General features: G+C 47.7%; 1 protein-coding gene across 9 annotated transcripts in view; it reads left to right on the top strand.

Annotated features, from left to right (window-relative positions):
- The first annotated feature begins 5,535 nt into the window (after positions 1–5,535).
- Positions 5,536–12,609, top strand: part of Ltbp1 (latent transforming growth factor beta binding protein 1) — a 435,679-nt gene continuing 428,605 nt past the window's right edge. For 2 of the 9 annotated variants that reach the window (XM_087216161.1, XM_013070166.3), the window contains exons 1-2: positions 5,543–6,392; positions 7,313–7,383. In XM_087216161.1, the coding sequence (XP_087072287.1) occupies positions 5,935–6,392; positions 7,313–7,383 (529 nt within the window). In that variant the 5' untranslated portion in view covers positions 5,543–5,934. Of the gene's footprint in view, positions 6,393–7,312; positions 7,384–12,609 lie in introns of all 9 variants that reach the window. The other 7 variants (XM_087216163.1, XM_004839274.3, XM_021253708.2 and 4 more) reach the window with 6 other exon arrangements.

Genomic DNA, 12,609 nt, shown 5'->3' with positions numbered 1-12,609 from the left:
ACGGTAGTTGGAATAGATTTCTGTAGGAGAGTAGTCCAAGATTAGGTTGAAAGGGTAAGGAGACCGTCTGTGAAGGGCCTTGGAGCTTTGAAAAGCAACAGGCTAGGAACTGCTATGCCAAGGCGGTGTACTACCTAACTACCTTCACTCCTTGTTTCTTGTTTCTACACTGCTTTATTCTTTATATAATGTCTTCATCGATTTGATGGGAGGCCAAGAGGACATTTTGAGAAGTCAAATGAGTATCAGGTGTTAAACTTAAGCAGTAGCTTGTTCTAGTGCCGTTGGGTGAAAATCCTGATGTAGATTAAAAAACAAAGAATTCTAATTACTAATATCCTGAAATTTAAATAAAGGAAGCCCTTTTAGCAATTCCACAACCCTGAGAGCACGGAAGTTGAAGGAAAGCAGGAGGTTCCTTTTAAAATTGGATCACAGTTTGTAAGTGTCTATATCTGAGTAGAGAGAACATGATTGTCCACCTGGCTCTCAACCGATCTTGCAGGTGCCTGGGGACCCTTGGACTTAACTTTGAGAAGGGAAACTAGGAAAATCTCATTGACTGAATGGAAGATCAAAGAGGTGTTTAAAACTAAGATACAAAATGAAAGGAATTTGGGGGTTTTTTTGTGATCAAAAGACAGGTGTTTCATAGATTTCTTCATTGGAGCCTGTTTGGTGCACCTCCAGTGTTTTATAAGATGCAAACTCCTTCAAAGCAGGAACAAATTTCCTTCATACTGCATTGACTCAATGAGTTTAGAGGTGTGAATGACAAGTGAAATAAACTTATATGGACAGCTGTTTAATTATGTAGTTTCATTTTTTTTTTTAGTACATGTTTGCAGTACATAACGTTTACATTTCTTATGTGGAGTTGGTCCATGTACATAACCCATCTTCATTCTTTTTTTTTCTCCATCCCTTTTCCCTCCTCTCCATCTTTTTGTACCAGGGATCGAACTCAGGACCTTGTGTTTGCAAGGCAGGTGGCGGCGCCACTGAGCTAAATCTCCAGCCCCTCCTCTCCATTTCTTGATCCTCATTTGAGAAAGACCTCCCTACTTCCTATTATCTATTTTTCATTTTGCTCTTTATAATTTGGGTTTCTCACATAAGAGAAGCCCTGTGATATAGTTTCATGTTGAATGTTCAAAAGTTCTAAATGGCCATGAAAAAAATCTCAGTGAAAGCTAAATTAATGAACATATTTTTGGCTAGCTGCAGGTGGAACTATTCTGTGGTCTTCAGCAGCTCCAGTCTGTGGTCTTACCCTTGGTTATATGTAAGGCAAGTGAGAATAATCAGAAATGAAAGTGAGTGTACCCAAACTTTATTTTTAGTGGGTTCCCTTTTTGTTGATTGGCTCTTCTAAATTTATAGGAAGACAGAACCATACCCCTGTCCCCTTTTCCTCATGGGTCTCATTCCCCACCCTATAATCCCTTTTCAATACTTGCCACACGTCTTTATTTGTTCAGAGTCCATATATCTCCTTAGACTGGAGGCTTCTTACAAACTTGGGTCTATCTCATCATGGCCAGGCACCTAGGGCCAGCACAGAGGTATTCACTGGCTCAAGGGGAACTTTGAGCTGCGATCCAACAGCATATTTAACTTCTCCACTTAAAATGGAAGCCCTTTTTGAATTTGCTGTTAGGTTCCGCATAGGCCAGCTGAAGGCCCTGTAACTGTTCAACAAGCGGTTGTTGAATAATAACTAAAGATGCTTTAAGGGAAGGGAGACACTGGGACAACTCTCAGTTCTACTCATTTTTTTTTCCTGCAAAGCAGACCGGCACCTCAGCAGACAGACACTGGCATCTTTACCAGGTTTCAGCTTTAATTCTTCATCTGTAAAGCATCATGTTATATCTCATCAAAGTCAGTTCAGGTAAGAGGAGGTCACATGCCTCTAATTTCCCTCACTCCCATTTTTTGAGGAAATAGTTGAAAGCAAAAGAGAGGGGTGTCTCCAGCTAAACATTCCATCTTCGGCTTCCTGATTATGCAGGAGAAGGTGAGACTTCCTGTATGGGCATGAGTTTAATTCTAGTTCAAACCTGGCCGAGCTGATGTCCAGGTCAGAACTAGCTGATGTTTAGGAAAGGCTGCCAGAGTTCTAGTGAGCAGACTGAGCAAATGCAGCTCAGGTTGTTTCTAACTCTGCTCTCCACATTTCACTTCTCCCCTTTAGTCTCCTCGCCTTCTGTCTGCTCCCTTTCTCCTCCACTGACTTCTTCCTTTCCTGGCTTCTTCCTATTCCAATTCATTCCTCTTCTTTACCTCTACTCAGTTTTTGCCCCTCCTTCCACTCTACACCTGATTCTTTCAAAGCACCTTTCCCACTTTCTCTCTTGTATTAAAGAGCTTTCTATCATTATAATGAAATACTTGAGGCAATCAGCTTATAAGAGAAAGGGCTTATTTAGCTTATGATTTTGGAGGTTCTAGTTCATGATCAAGTGGCCCCATTTCCTTGGGCCTCTGAGAGGCAGTACAGGGGAGGAGCATGTGATCCAGCAAACTGACCACCTTAGGAACTGGGAATCAAAACAATAGGAAGAGGCTAGGGTCCCACAAGCCCCTTGACCTAAGGACCTCTTCCTCTTAAAGGGTCCACCACTTCCCAAGAGCACCACCCTGAGGACCAAGCCTTTGCCATACCCACCTTTGGGGGACCCTCATCCAGGACCCATAGCACTTCCCACCCTACAGCCTCTGCCCCTCTCCTTGCTCTTCCCTTTGTGTATAGTCTCCTGCCTTTGTGTTCTCCCCCTCTCCTCCTCCTTTCTCTTCCTAAGAATTTTTTTGATGAAAAAATGAAATCCTTGGCTGGCAGAAAACATGGGTGGAAGCAGTTCTGATCATACACAGCCACTAAATTTGATTTGTAGCTGATCTTAAATGTAGGAAAAGATTTTCAATTACAAAACTCATAAAGTGTAAAGATGAGGAAATTTGGCTACATTTTGAATTTGACTAATGGTCTCAAAGTGCTTTAAAATGTTTTGGCGTTTGCCAGCCCTTTCTTTCTTCTCCTAATCCTCAAACCCATGAGTTTTTATGGGAAACATAATCCTCTTTTCTGATTCATTTACACTTAGCTCATCTGAGTATTGTTTTGTAAAAACCATCTGAAGTCCAAAAACTTTTATGAGATCTTTAAAGACTTGGTTTTTGAACCAGGAAGTTGTGTATTGCCAATATAAATGGACCTTGAACCTTAAGGGGCTTTAAGTCCAGGATCCATGGCATTAAACTGGGTCTAGACTTGGCAAAGCTGGTCCCCAAGCCTGACAAAAACTGAGCTTTCACTTTTGGAATAACAGTGAGTTCACTGTTTTAGATGAGCAACCATCTCCTATGATAGTACATGGGGAGCACAATACATTTTTCAAGGATTATCTTGCTAGCACACTGTTCTCTCCACATCTGACATAAAGCAGGTTGCAACTTCCTCAAAGACTGGCCTGAAATACCCATCCCACGGTACTGTGGGTCAAGAGAAGGGAAGGGAAGATTGTGTTGTATATTTTTAAAGGTAGAAAAAAAATTTTTTCAAGTCATAAAGTATGGCAAAGGTCATTTCCCTTCACTTGCAAGGATCTCAGGCAGGTTCCCAGGCCATCTGGAAACTAAACTGAAGCACAGAGAGGTGAAATGATTTCCCCAAGTTCCCACAGGACAGAGAGCAGCATGCTATCCTCACCCCATCCCCAGAGTGCCTTCTACATGCAGCTTCCTCTGCTTCCATGAATGCCATCCACCTGCCAGTGCCCTGGGAGTGACCCACTGGAAAATCCCACTCACCACTGAAAACAGGTGCAGTCCATTCTGGCTGGTGCTTGTGTCCTTTACCATTTTCTGAATTTTCACCTGCCCGAGGCCTCCCCTCCTCTCCTGGCTCTTCAGAATGTTGTCAGCTCTGCTAGACACCCCACCCCACTCCCTGTCTACTTAAACTGCTGCTATATAATCCCTAATTGAGAGGTCAAATTTTCACAGAGTGATTTGAGTTGCAGGTAGGAAGTATTTTCCCAGCAGGTTGTGAACTGTGTAAGATGATATAGAATTGTGGGCTATACTATGGTATAGAAGTCTGCTCCCGCCTTGTGAGAGTTCTAGTATTCTCCTCACGTGTGGCTGAATTCAGTTGTCTTTTTTAAGCTTTGGATCTGCCCTTTGAAACCAGCTATCTTTCTCAAAGACAAAGGCATCGTATCTCTAGAAGTTCCTGCTCTTGCGCCTTCTTCAGAGCATGCACATGGTGGATATTTATTAGTTTGCTTCGCATTTTTCCAACAGAAACTAGTGCAGAGGCAATTTCTTAACTCTGCTCCTTCCATTTTCTCTGCTGGTTCACTTTGGCCTGTCTCAGAGGCTGACCTGGAACGATCCTGTCCAGAAGGACCTTGTATGCTCTTCCAGCCACAGACTCTTAGGGCTGGGAGAGACTCTTAATGCAGCTCCCCAACGTTATGGAGGAGATGGAGTTCAGAGAGGTCCTTTAACCAATGTGCAGCAAAGAGTGTTAGGCTGGAACGGAGATCTCTTCCCTCCTGGTCAGGGCTATTTATTCTAGGACAGTGGCTGTCAGGCTGTGTTCTCACAGGAAGCCGGTGCTCAGGCAGCTGGGCTGAGGTCCTCTCATGCCAAACCAAATATCGGAGGTAGTTCACCAACATAGAGAAAGAAAACAGACGAATGGGTTGTTTTCTCAACTTCAAACGGCTTTCCCACTCATACTTCTTAAGCCATTTGCACCTGCTATCAGTTGTCTACTAACAAAAGCAGGCAGACAAGAAAACAAAAGGAAATCTGCAAAGAAATATGAATGAGAACAACCAGAGTCTTGGAAATGGACTATTCTTAAAAATTTGAGGAAATGGACCACGATGACCAGAGGTTTTCTATTGCAGTGCTATAATAAAGTCATATTCTGGTGGTTCATTTTACATTCAAACGCTAGACGTGAGTATGTCATTAATACTTGGTTTTCCCCAAAGAACACCGGGGTCCCCTGGAACATCCCACCATCTCCTATAATATGATCTCGGGCCATCTGCAGGCTGTATGGCCCAGTCATATTGGGGGTCTGATCTGACTTAAAAAATACTTGATAATGGCTTGGAGTTGTCGGGGATCCCGAACTCTATTCCTATCCTGGAAGACCAGGCAGGCTGTGGCGCTTTTCTCCACCTACGGGGCGCCCCCTGCTGCCCGCCTTGCACTCTCGTACCTGCTAAGCAAGAAGCAGGGTACCAAAGGCTGCAGACCGAGAAAGCCACAGGAGAAATTAATCTCCAAGGAAATTATCCAAACGCTTTCCGATGGAGAGCTCGGCGCCCCCCCCCCCCCCGAGAGTGCCTGCTGGGCCCGACCTGGCATTGTGAGCCGACCCCTGCCGCAAACGTTCGAGCAGACACGGATAAGAAAGCGCGCGGGCTTGCAAACAAAATCAAAGGAATCCTACAGGGCTTCCAGAAGGAAGGGGGCGTTCAGTGGCTTGGCCCTCTGTCCTCCCCCGGGACGGGGGACAGGGGAGCGGGGACGCCGCCTTTCCGACCCCCAGTCCCCACTGTGGATGTGGAGGGTGTCGGCGCGCGCCGGGCTCCTTGCACGCTCTCCCCAATTAGGACTGACTGCCTGACGTCACGTCTGCCGGAGATTGGCTGCTCAGACCCGACTCTCGGGTCCACGGAGGGAAACTTTTTAAAGACTTCGCAGCGGGGCTGCCTGCGAGCGTCCCGGGCGCGGCCCTCACCTTGCGGCCTCGCCCCTCTTCCGCCGCTCTCGGCCCGGGTCCGTGCTGCTCGGGCGCCGCCGCACTTCCTTGCTCGGGCGCGGGTCTCGCGGTTCTCGGGGCGCCCGAGCGCGGGGAAGCCGAGCCGCGCGGCCGGGGGCGGGGGCCGGGAGGAGCCGCGGCCGGCAATGGCGGGGCCCTGGCTCAGGTGGGGGCTGCTGCTGTGCGCCGGGCTGCTGGCGTGCTGCGCGCGCGGCCGGTTGCGGAGGATCACGTACGTGGTGCGCCCGGGCCCCGGCCTGGCGGCAGTCGCCTCTCCCCTGGCCGGGCCGCCGCGCCCGCGGACCTTCAACGTCGCGCTCAACGCCAGGTACAGCCGCGGCTCGGCGGGCGCCCCCTCGGAGCGGAGCCGGCGCACGAGCAAGCCGGGAGGCGCGGCCCTGCAGGGGCTCCGGCCGCCGTCGCCCCCCGAGCCCGCGCGTCCCGGGGCCCCCGGCGGGCAGCTGCTGCCCAAGGCCGTCGGCCACCCGGCGGCCGCCCCGTTCGCCAGGCAGGGCCGGCAAGCTGCGCGCTCCAAGGTGCCGCAGGAGACGCAGAGCGGCGCGGGCTCCCGGCCGCAGGTTCACCCGAAGCAGCAGCTGCAGGGGTAAGCGCCCTCCCGCTCCCGCCGAGACCCGCGGGGCTGGCTCTCTCCCCCGCCTGCAGCTCCCGGGAAAGCCCAGCTCCGGGGACGCGGAAGGCGGGCCGCATTGTTACCGAGCCGCAGGGAGCACAAAAGGCTTCGCTGCCCGGGGCGTAACCTCCCGTGCGCGAACCGAGCTGCTCCTGGAGGATGGGCGTAAACATGAAGTCACTGCGCTTTAATCCCACGGCATCAATTAAACTTCTCTCTGCAGCTCACTTTAATCTTGGCTTCGCTAGTGAAAAAATTGTTTTGAGAGAGGCTGGCTGTGAACATCCAGCCCCTGTACCATGGCCTAGAACTTCAGGGCATCTCGGAAATTGTGGGCTAAGCTTCCGTGCACCGGTGGGGTCCGCAGTCCCGGGCTGGGGGCGGAGGGGCGGTGTCTCACCATCCACAGAATTTGGGGCTGGGAGGTTTGCGTCATTGGGCGCCGGTAAGTATCCTCCCTGCACCACCCTGCTCCACGTTAATCACAAGTTGGGATGTGGATGTGGGGAAAAACTTACTTTGCTTGTTTTTTTTTTTTTTTTTTTCCCCCTTCAGGGGTGGTTCCAGGTGGTGTGACCATACTGTTTTTTAGACACTTCTCTCTGAAACTCAAATTGGGTCCAGATAGTATACAGATTAAATTGGGCTTTAATTTGGGGGTTAGGTCAACTATTTGAATCGTACAGTCCCTTTTTGCTGTGGCTTACGCACCCTTCCCAGGTATGTACTCCTTGCCTTTCTACTAGACAGCTTTGTGTTGGGCGTCCTGCATACCCCTTGGGATTTTCTTGAAGCCAGAGGAGTGTGGAAGCAGGAGGCTGGCCTTTCAGGAACTTGCCGGAAGCTTGGAGAGCTTTGCTGTTGTTGAACTCAGGAGTCTTGTTTTGTTTTAGGGTTAATATCTGCGGAGGGCAGTGCTGTCATGGCTGGAGCAAGGCCCCTGGCTCCCAAAGGTGCACCAAACGTAAGTTGCCCTGTCTGCAGTACTGTCTTCTTGTCAGCTGCAGCTTTCCTCACCACCCACAAAGGAAGGGCCAGGTCAGGACAGTGACAGTGGCAGTGCCAGGAGGAACGCTTACACAGAACCAGGCAGTGCATCCCAGAGTCTTTGTGCGCTCACTTATCACACCTGTGAATCAGGAAGTATCAATAGCTTGTTGCACTCAGGAAAGGAAATTCCTATTTGCGAATGTGCAGTATGGTAGAACTGATGCAAGCAATTTAAACATGGTACCAAGAAGTGAAAATTATTCTTTAAGACAATGCTGAGGAATGGGAAGTAGGAATAACATTCAAGTTTTCTGAAAACAGCAACCTGCACCCCCATCTCTGAGGTCCCTTTCCTGAGTGCTCCCTATGAGTGGGTTTTCCAACCTCGTTCCTGCAGGTAATATGCATACCTACCAGGGTTTTCGAAAGATGTGTGACCCACGCATATAGATTTGAGAATGTTGGGAAGTGTTTCTCCTATGCATCGTGAAATTAAGATCAAGTTAAAATGGATCTGAAGCCACTCTTGAAAAGTTAATGCTAAGTCTAGTGCTAATTGGAGATTAAAGTCTTGCTCCCCCTCCAATATCGTTAAGCGCTTTTAGGTGTTTTCCGGAGAGAGCTTGAGCCATTACCATGAGTTTGGAATCATCCAAAATTTCATCTGTTAGTATTCAGCATAAGTAAAATTTAGAAATTGCCTTCTGTGTCATTTGGATTTTAAATACTGGTGGATGAATGAAAATAATTTCACATACTGTCACTCTAGTGATAGTGTCTCTTGGAAAATGCCATCTGTCTCTGAGGGAAACAGAGGGGCTTTGGCACAATGCCTTTCATTTTGTAGAGAGAATGTCCTCAGGTTTTGTGAGTTGACTATAAGCAAGGAGTAATGCCGGATATAAACAGCCTCCTGACTGTGGGACTCAAACCTCTGGTTCTGGAATACTGAGGGCGGTGGGCATTTCCTCTCCTCACCCCAGTAATTCTTTCTGCTCCAAGCTTGATATGCTAGGGTTTGCCGGCAGTGTGAGGAGAGCCCATCTGCGACAGCTCCACGGCGGGGCTGCTGTGGGAGGGTTAGACGTACAAGGCAGGGTTTGTAGGCCGGTGGATGCTCCTTGATGCCTGCTGGAGAGAGTGCTCTAAGACTCTAAGAAGTTAGCTTGGCAGATGATGTCACTGAGTGCTCTCTGAAAAGAAGCTGGTTCCTTAGTCTCCAGTTGTGTGAGGGTTTGGGGATCCAAAGATGTTCTAGAAGATCAGTGATGACCTAGAAAGAGGACATTGTGATCGAGAGCATTTCAGGCAAGGGTGGCAAAGCCCTGGGGGTGCCTGTGTGTAGCTGGCTTTGCCCCTGGTGATTCCTGGAGGGAAGGGCTTCAGAGGACTGTCAGATGGAGGAGTTAGAGGAGGGCATCAGAAGTCGTGGATTAATCTCACAATAGCTACAGCAGAGGCCTCCAGCTTAAATTTTCCTTCCAGCTCCTAGGAGGTACCTCCTGGAGAGCACTGGGGTCACTTTCCTTGTCTGTGGTTTTCAGCAATCATCACATGATTAGCAATTCTGACAAATGAATGAAGGCTGTTAATTAAGGCTTTTTTCATGCCTATCTAATAGGTCCAGACTGATAGAGGAGCTTCTGCCTTCCGACAGGACCTCTGGGGTTACCACCCATGCTAGATGCTAGGAAGCTTGTGTCCATGGCTGAGCAAGATGATGCCAGGAAAGACCCCTGGCCTTAGGTTGAAAAGATCTGAGTTCAAGTGCTGGAGTCTTCACTGCTGTGTGGCCTTGGGGAGTTCAGTTGACCTCTCTGACCCTTCATTTTCCCATCCAGAAATGACTCTGGTAAAAACTTGCCACCTCTCTGGGATTGTTGCAGGTATCAAGGTAAGAAAGAATGGATGTGAAAGCCTTGAGGAAACCAGAAAGATTCTTAAGAGTTTAAATTGGAGCAAGCCAAGTAAATCTTGTATCATCTTTCTCTATTACTTGATTTTCTTCTCTTTTTTTCTCAATTATATATATGTTGGTAACTTTATGTCATAGGGTGATTATCCTTTTTCTAAAATACACGGAACCAGAAGTCTTCTGAGTTTTGATGCGCACACACCAATAAAATGGTCTATCTCAAGAATGGGACCCAAGTCCACACATGAAGTTTGTTTCCTGTGTGCATTATACACATGGCCTGAAAGTGATTTTATAGAGTACTTTTAGTGTGCCAGGGTTTTGACTGTGATCTGTTACATGGGGTCAGGTGTGGGATTTCCATTTTTGATATCTTCTTGGCACTTAAAAAGTTGCAGATTTTGGAGCATTTTGGATTTCTGGATTAGGGATGCTCAATGTTTTTTTAGTGGGGTTTTTTTTTTTTTTTTTTTTTACCTAGAATGATTTATTGTAAGAGTTTTAAAAGAGACTATTGTTTCTAGTTTTCTTTATGTAAAAGCTTGTTGCTTAGGGAGAAATATTCCCCAAAGTATTTATAATTGAAATGAAAAACACTCCATCACCAGTTTTTATCAGAGTAACTACTTTGGTAAATACTGTAGCAGTGATATATAGGTTGCAGAATAAATTGATATGTGCTCTCCTTCCTTTCTCATATCATTAATATGCCAAGGTTCAACAATTGCACTTGGGTGTAATTTATTACATACACACGAAAATACAAAACCCAATCATATGTCAACATGAAGTTCCTCTTAGGAGGTTCCTCTTAGTCGTAAGTGAATGTAGATTTCAGGGTATATAACCCAGAAGGTTTAATAATAAAAATAATAATAGTTATTATTTTAAGATGGGGTCTTTTCATGTTACCCACACTGGCCTCAAATTCCCAGTTCTCCTGTCTCAACCTCTGAGTAGCTGGAATTTGAATTGTGTACTGCGGCCCCAAGCTTTAGTAGTTGTTGTTATACCTTAAGGGATAATTTTAAGGATTCAGCTGAAAAATTTTCATTTATATAGGTTGGGTCCAATTGTTGCAAAAAACAATCTTCATAAGGGATTGCATATGTTCATGTTGTTTAGTGTTTGATTAGTCTAGTGAAGAAAATAATGTGACCCACTGAGCCAACGTGCATTGTTTTGAGTTGATTGAAACTTAATTTAACGGACCATGGGTAAATGCTTCTGAGGACTGAAGATTTAATGGACCTTCAGTTGCAAATCAGAGATGGGAAGCAAGCAGGCCGCAGACCCATTGAGGGGCAAAGAATTTCTGTGTGCATCCACCCAGGTGGTCTCGGGGCTCCTGGAGCCCAGGCCTCATGTGGAGATGCTCAATTGCATGTTAATACTGCTGCTCAGACACCATTTGTGTGCGGATCTCTGAGGCTGAAATCACAGCACAGGATCCGTCTTTCTAGTTATTAATATTGCCTGTCTGTTGATGGTGATACCTGTTTGGGCAAAAGAGATGGCACCATATTCCTCCCTTTCCAAAACATTGACATTTATTTATTGAAGGGCTTTGTGGCTTAGGGACTATCCTCAGAGTGGGGCATTAAAACCCCAATGTGTAGCATTTTTATCTATTCCCATTTTGCATTTTTTCCCTCTGTCCAAGGTAAACTCACTCTTCCCCATAGCTTCTTCCAATCTTTTTGTCCCCTTTTCATGGTGAGTGTGGTCCAGAGAGGTAGATGATGCCAGGGGCTGGAGCTCTGAGAGGAGACTGGACAAGGGAACAGAAAACACAAGAATCCAGGAGAAGAGAGTGAAGCCAGCTGATGGGGGAGGCTGAGGGAAGAGGAGAGGGCAGGCAGGACTCCCCGGCGGCGAGTGCCTGGCACGTTGCACGCCCTCTGTAAATGCATGCATGGTTCTTTCATTTATTTAACGGATATCTGTTTAGCTTTTACCATGTGCCAGGTTCTATGAATAGGGGAGAAACACAGCCAGCTGTAGGGAGTGCAGGGTCTGTTTTTACTCACGTAACTCATGGCACATCAAATGACTTGTTCTCTCCTTAGCAAGGAACAGAAAATCGATATTCCATTGCTTTTCCATTGGCATTCAGCCCACCTGCTTTGGAAAAAAAACAAAAGCCACCCGTGGAAACGTTCCTGAGATTACATGCAGAGGAGACATGGTCATATGTGCTCTGGAGACTGGGGATGCTGGCACAGGGGGCAGCCCCCGGGGGGAGGGTGCAGCGCAGCTGGGCTTGGGGTGACCTAGAGAACACTCTCAGGCTGTCGCCTGGCCCCCTGGGCTCGGCAGCACGCCAGCCAGGCTTGGGAGGGAGGCCCAGGGTGATCGCACATTCTTCGTGTGCCTGCTATGGCCATTGACAGCTGCCTTGCCCATAGATCTGCGGCGAGGTTTACATGGCAGCTGCTGGGAGGGCTGCCCCAGGCCGGCCCCAGTGCTGGGATCTGCAGTGGGGGGGTCAGCTGGAAAATCTTGTCGTGCAGCACTGACGGCCCAGCAAAGGGAGAGGGACCCCGAGGTCAAGTTCACAGTGGGTCAAATATGTGTTCTCAACACTAGTTAAGACAAACATTTAGGAGTTGTAAATTCTGTGTTGCGATAGTACTTAAACCTTCACGGTGCGGCCCTCCTCCAGCCTGGGGGCCGGCCTGTGCACACCACCTCCCAGCGTGGTCTGCTCTCTTCCAGATTTTGCTGCCTACCCAATCCTGGGCCCTTAGGAACCCTGACTCGGTGAAAAGACCTTGGCGACCCTGGGTTTTGCTGTTTCGGATCCTGTTATTTGTTGTTCTGGATATTCCAAACATATTCAGAGGTGTTTGGGAATTTGAATGGAATTTTCTTAAAAATCCAGACTTTGCTTGAAAGTGCTTCCCCTCTTGGCCCTGATCAGAGCAAGAAGGAGCTACCGGTGGGGTAAGGGTGTGTGCCTGGGGCTCCAGAGCTGGAGAGAGCAGATTCGAGATTTTCACACCCTGTGGAGTAACTGAGGGAAGAATGAGCTGTTGCCCCCTTGCCAGGTGGGGCTGGTGCTCAGACCCCAATGCAGTTCTTCTGGCTCTTTGTACTGCTTCAGGCTGCTGTCATGCAGGCTGCACTATTCTGTCTCAAGGTCTTGGTCTTGACTCTCCTGATAACCCTAACTTTCCTGGATTGATTTCACCGTGTAAATTCGCTTCAGGATTTTCCAAGCTATATTACTACGCTGGGGTGGAGTACTGTAATAAAAAAGTACCGTAAACTAGATGGCTTGGA

Source organism: Heterocephalus glaber, unplaced genomic scaffold (genome assembly GCF_053883595.1).
Source record: "Heterocephalus glaber isolate CG9 unplaced genomic scaffold, H.glaber_assembly_v1.0 deba00001457, whole genome shotgun sequence".
NCBI classification, from domain to species: domain Eukaryota; kingdom Metazoa; phylum Chordata; class Mammalia; order Rodentia; family Bathyergidae; genus Heterocephalus; species Heterocephalus glaber.
This window is presented reverse-complemented; position numbering and strand designations above follow the sequence as displayed.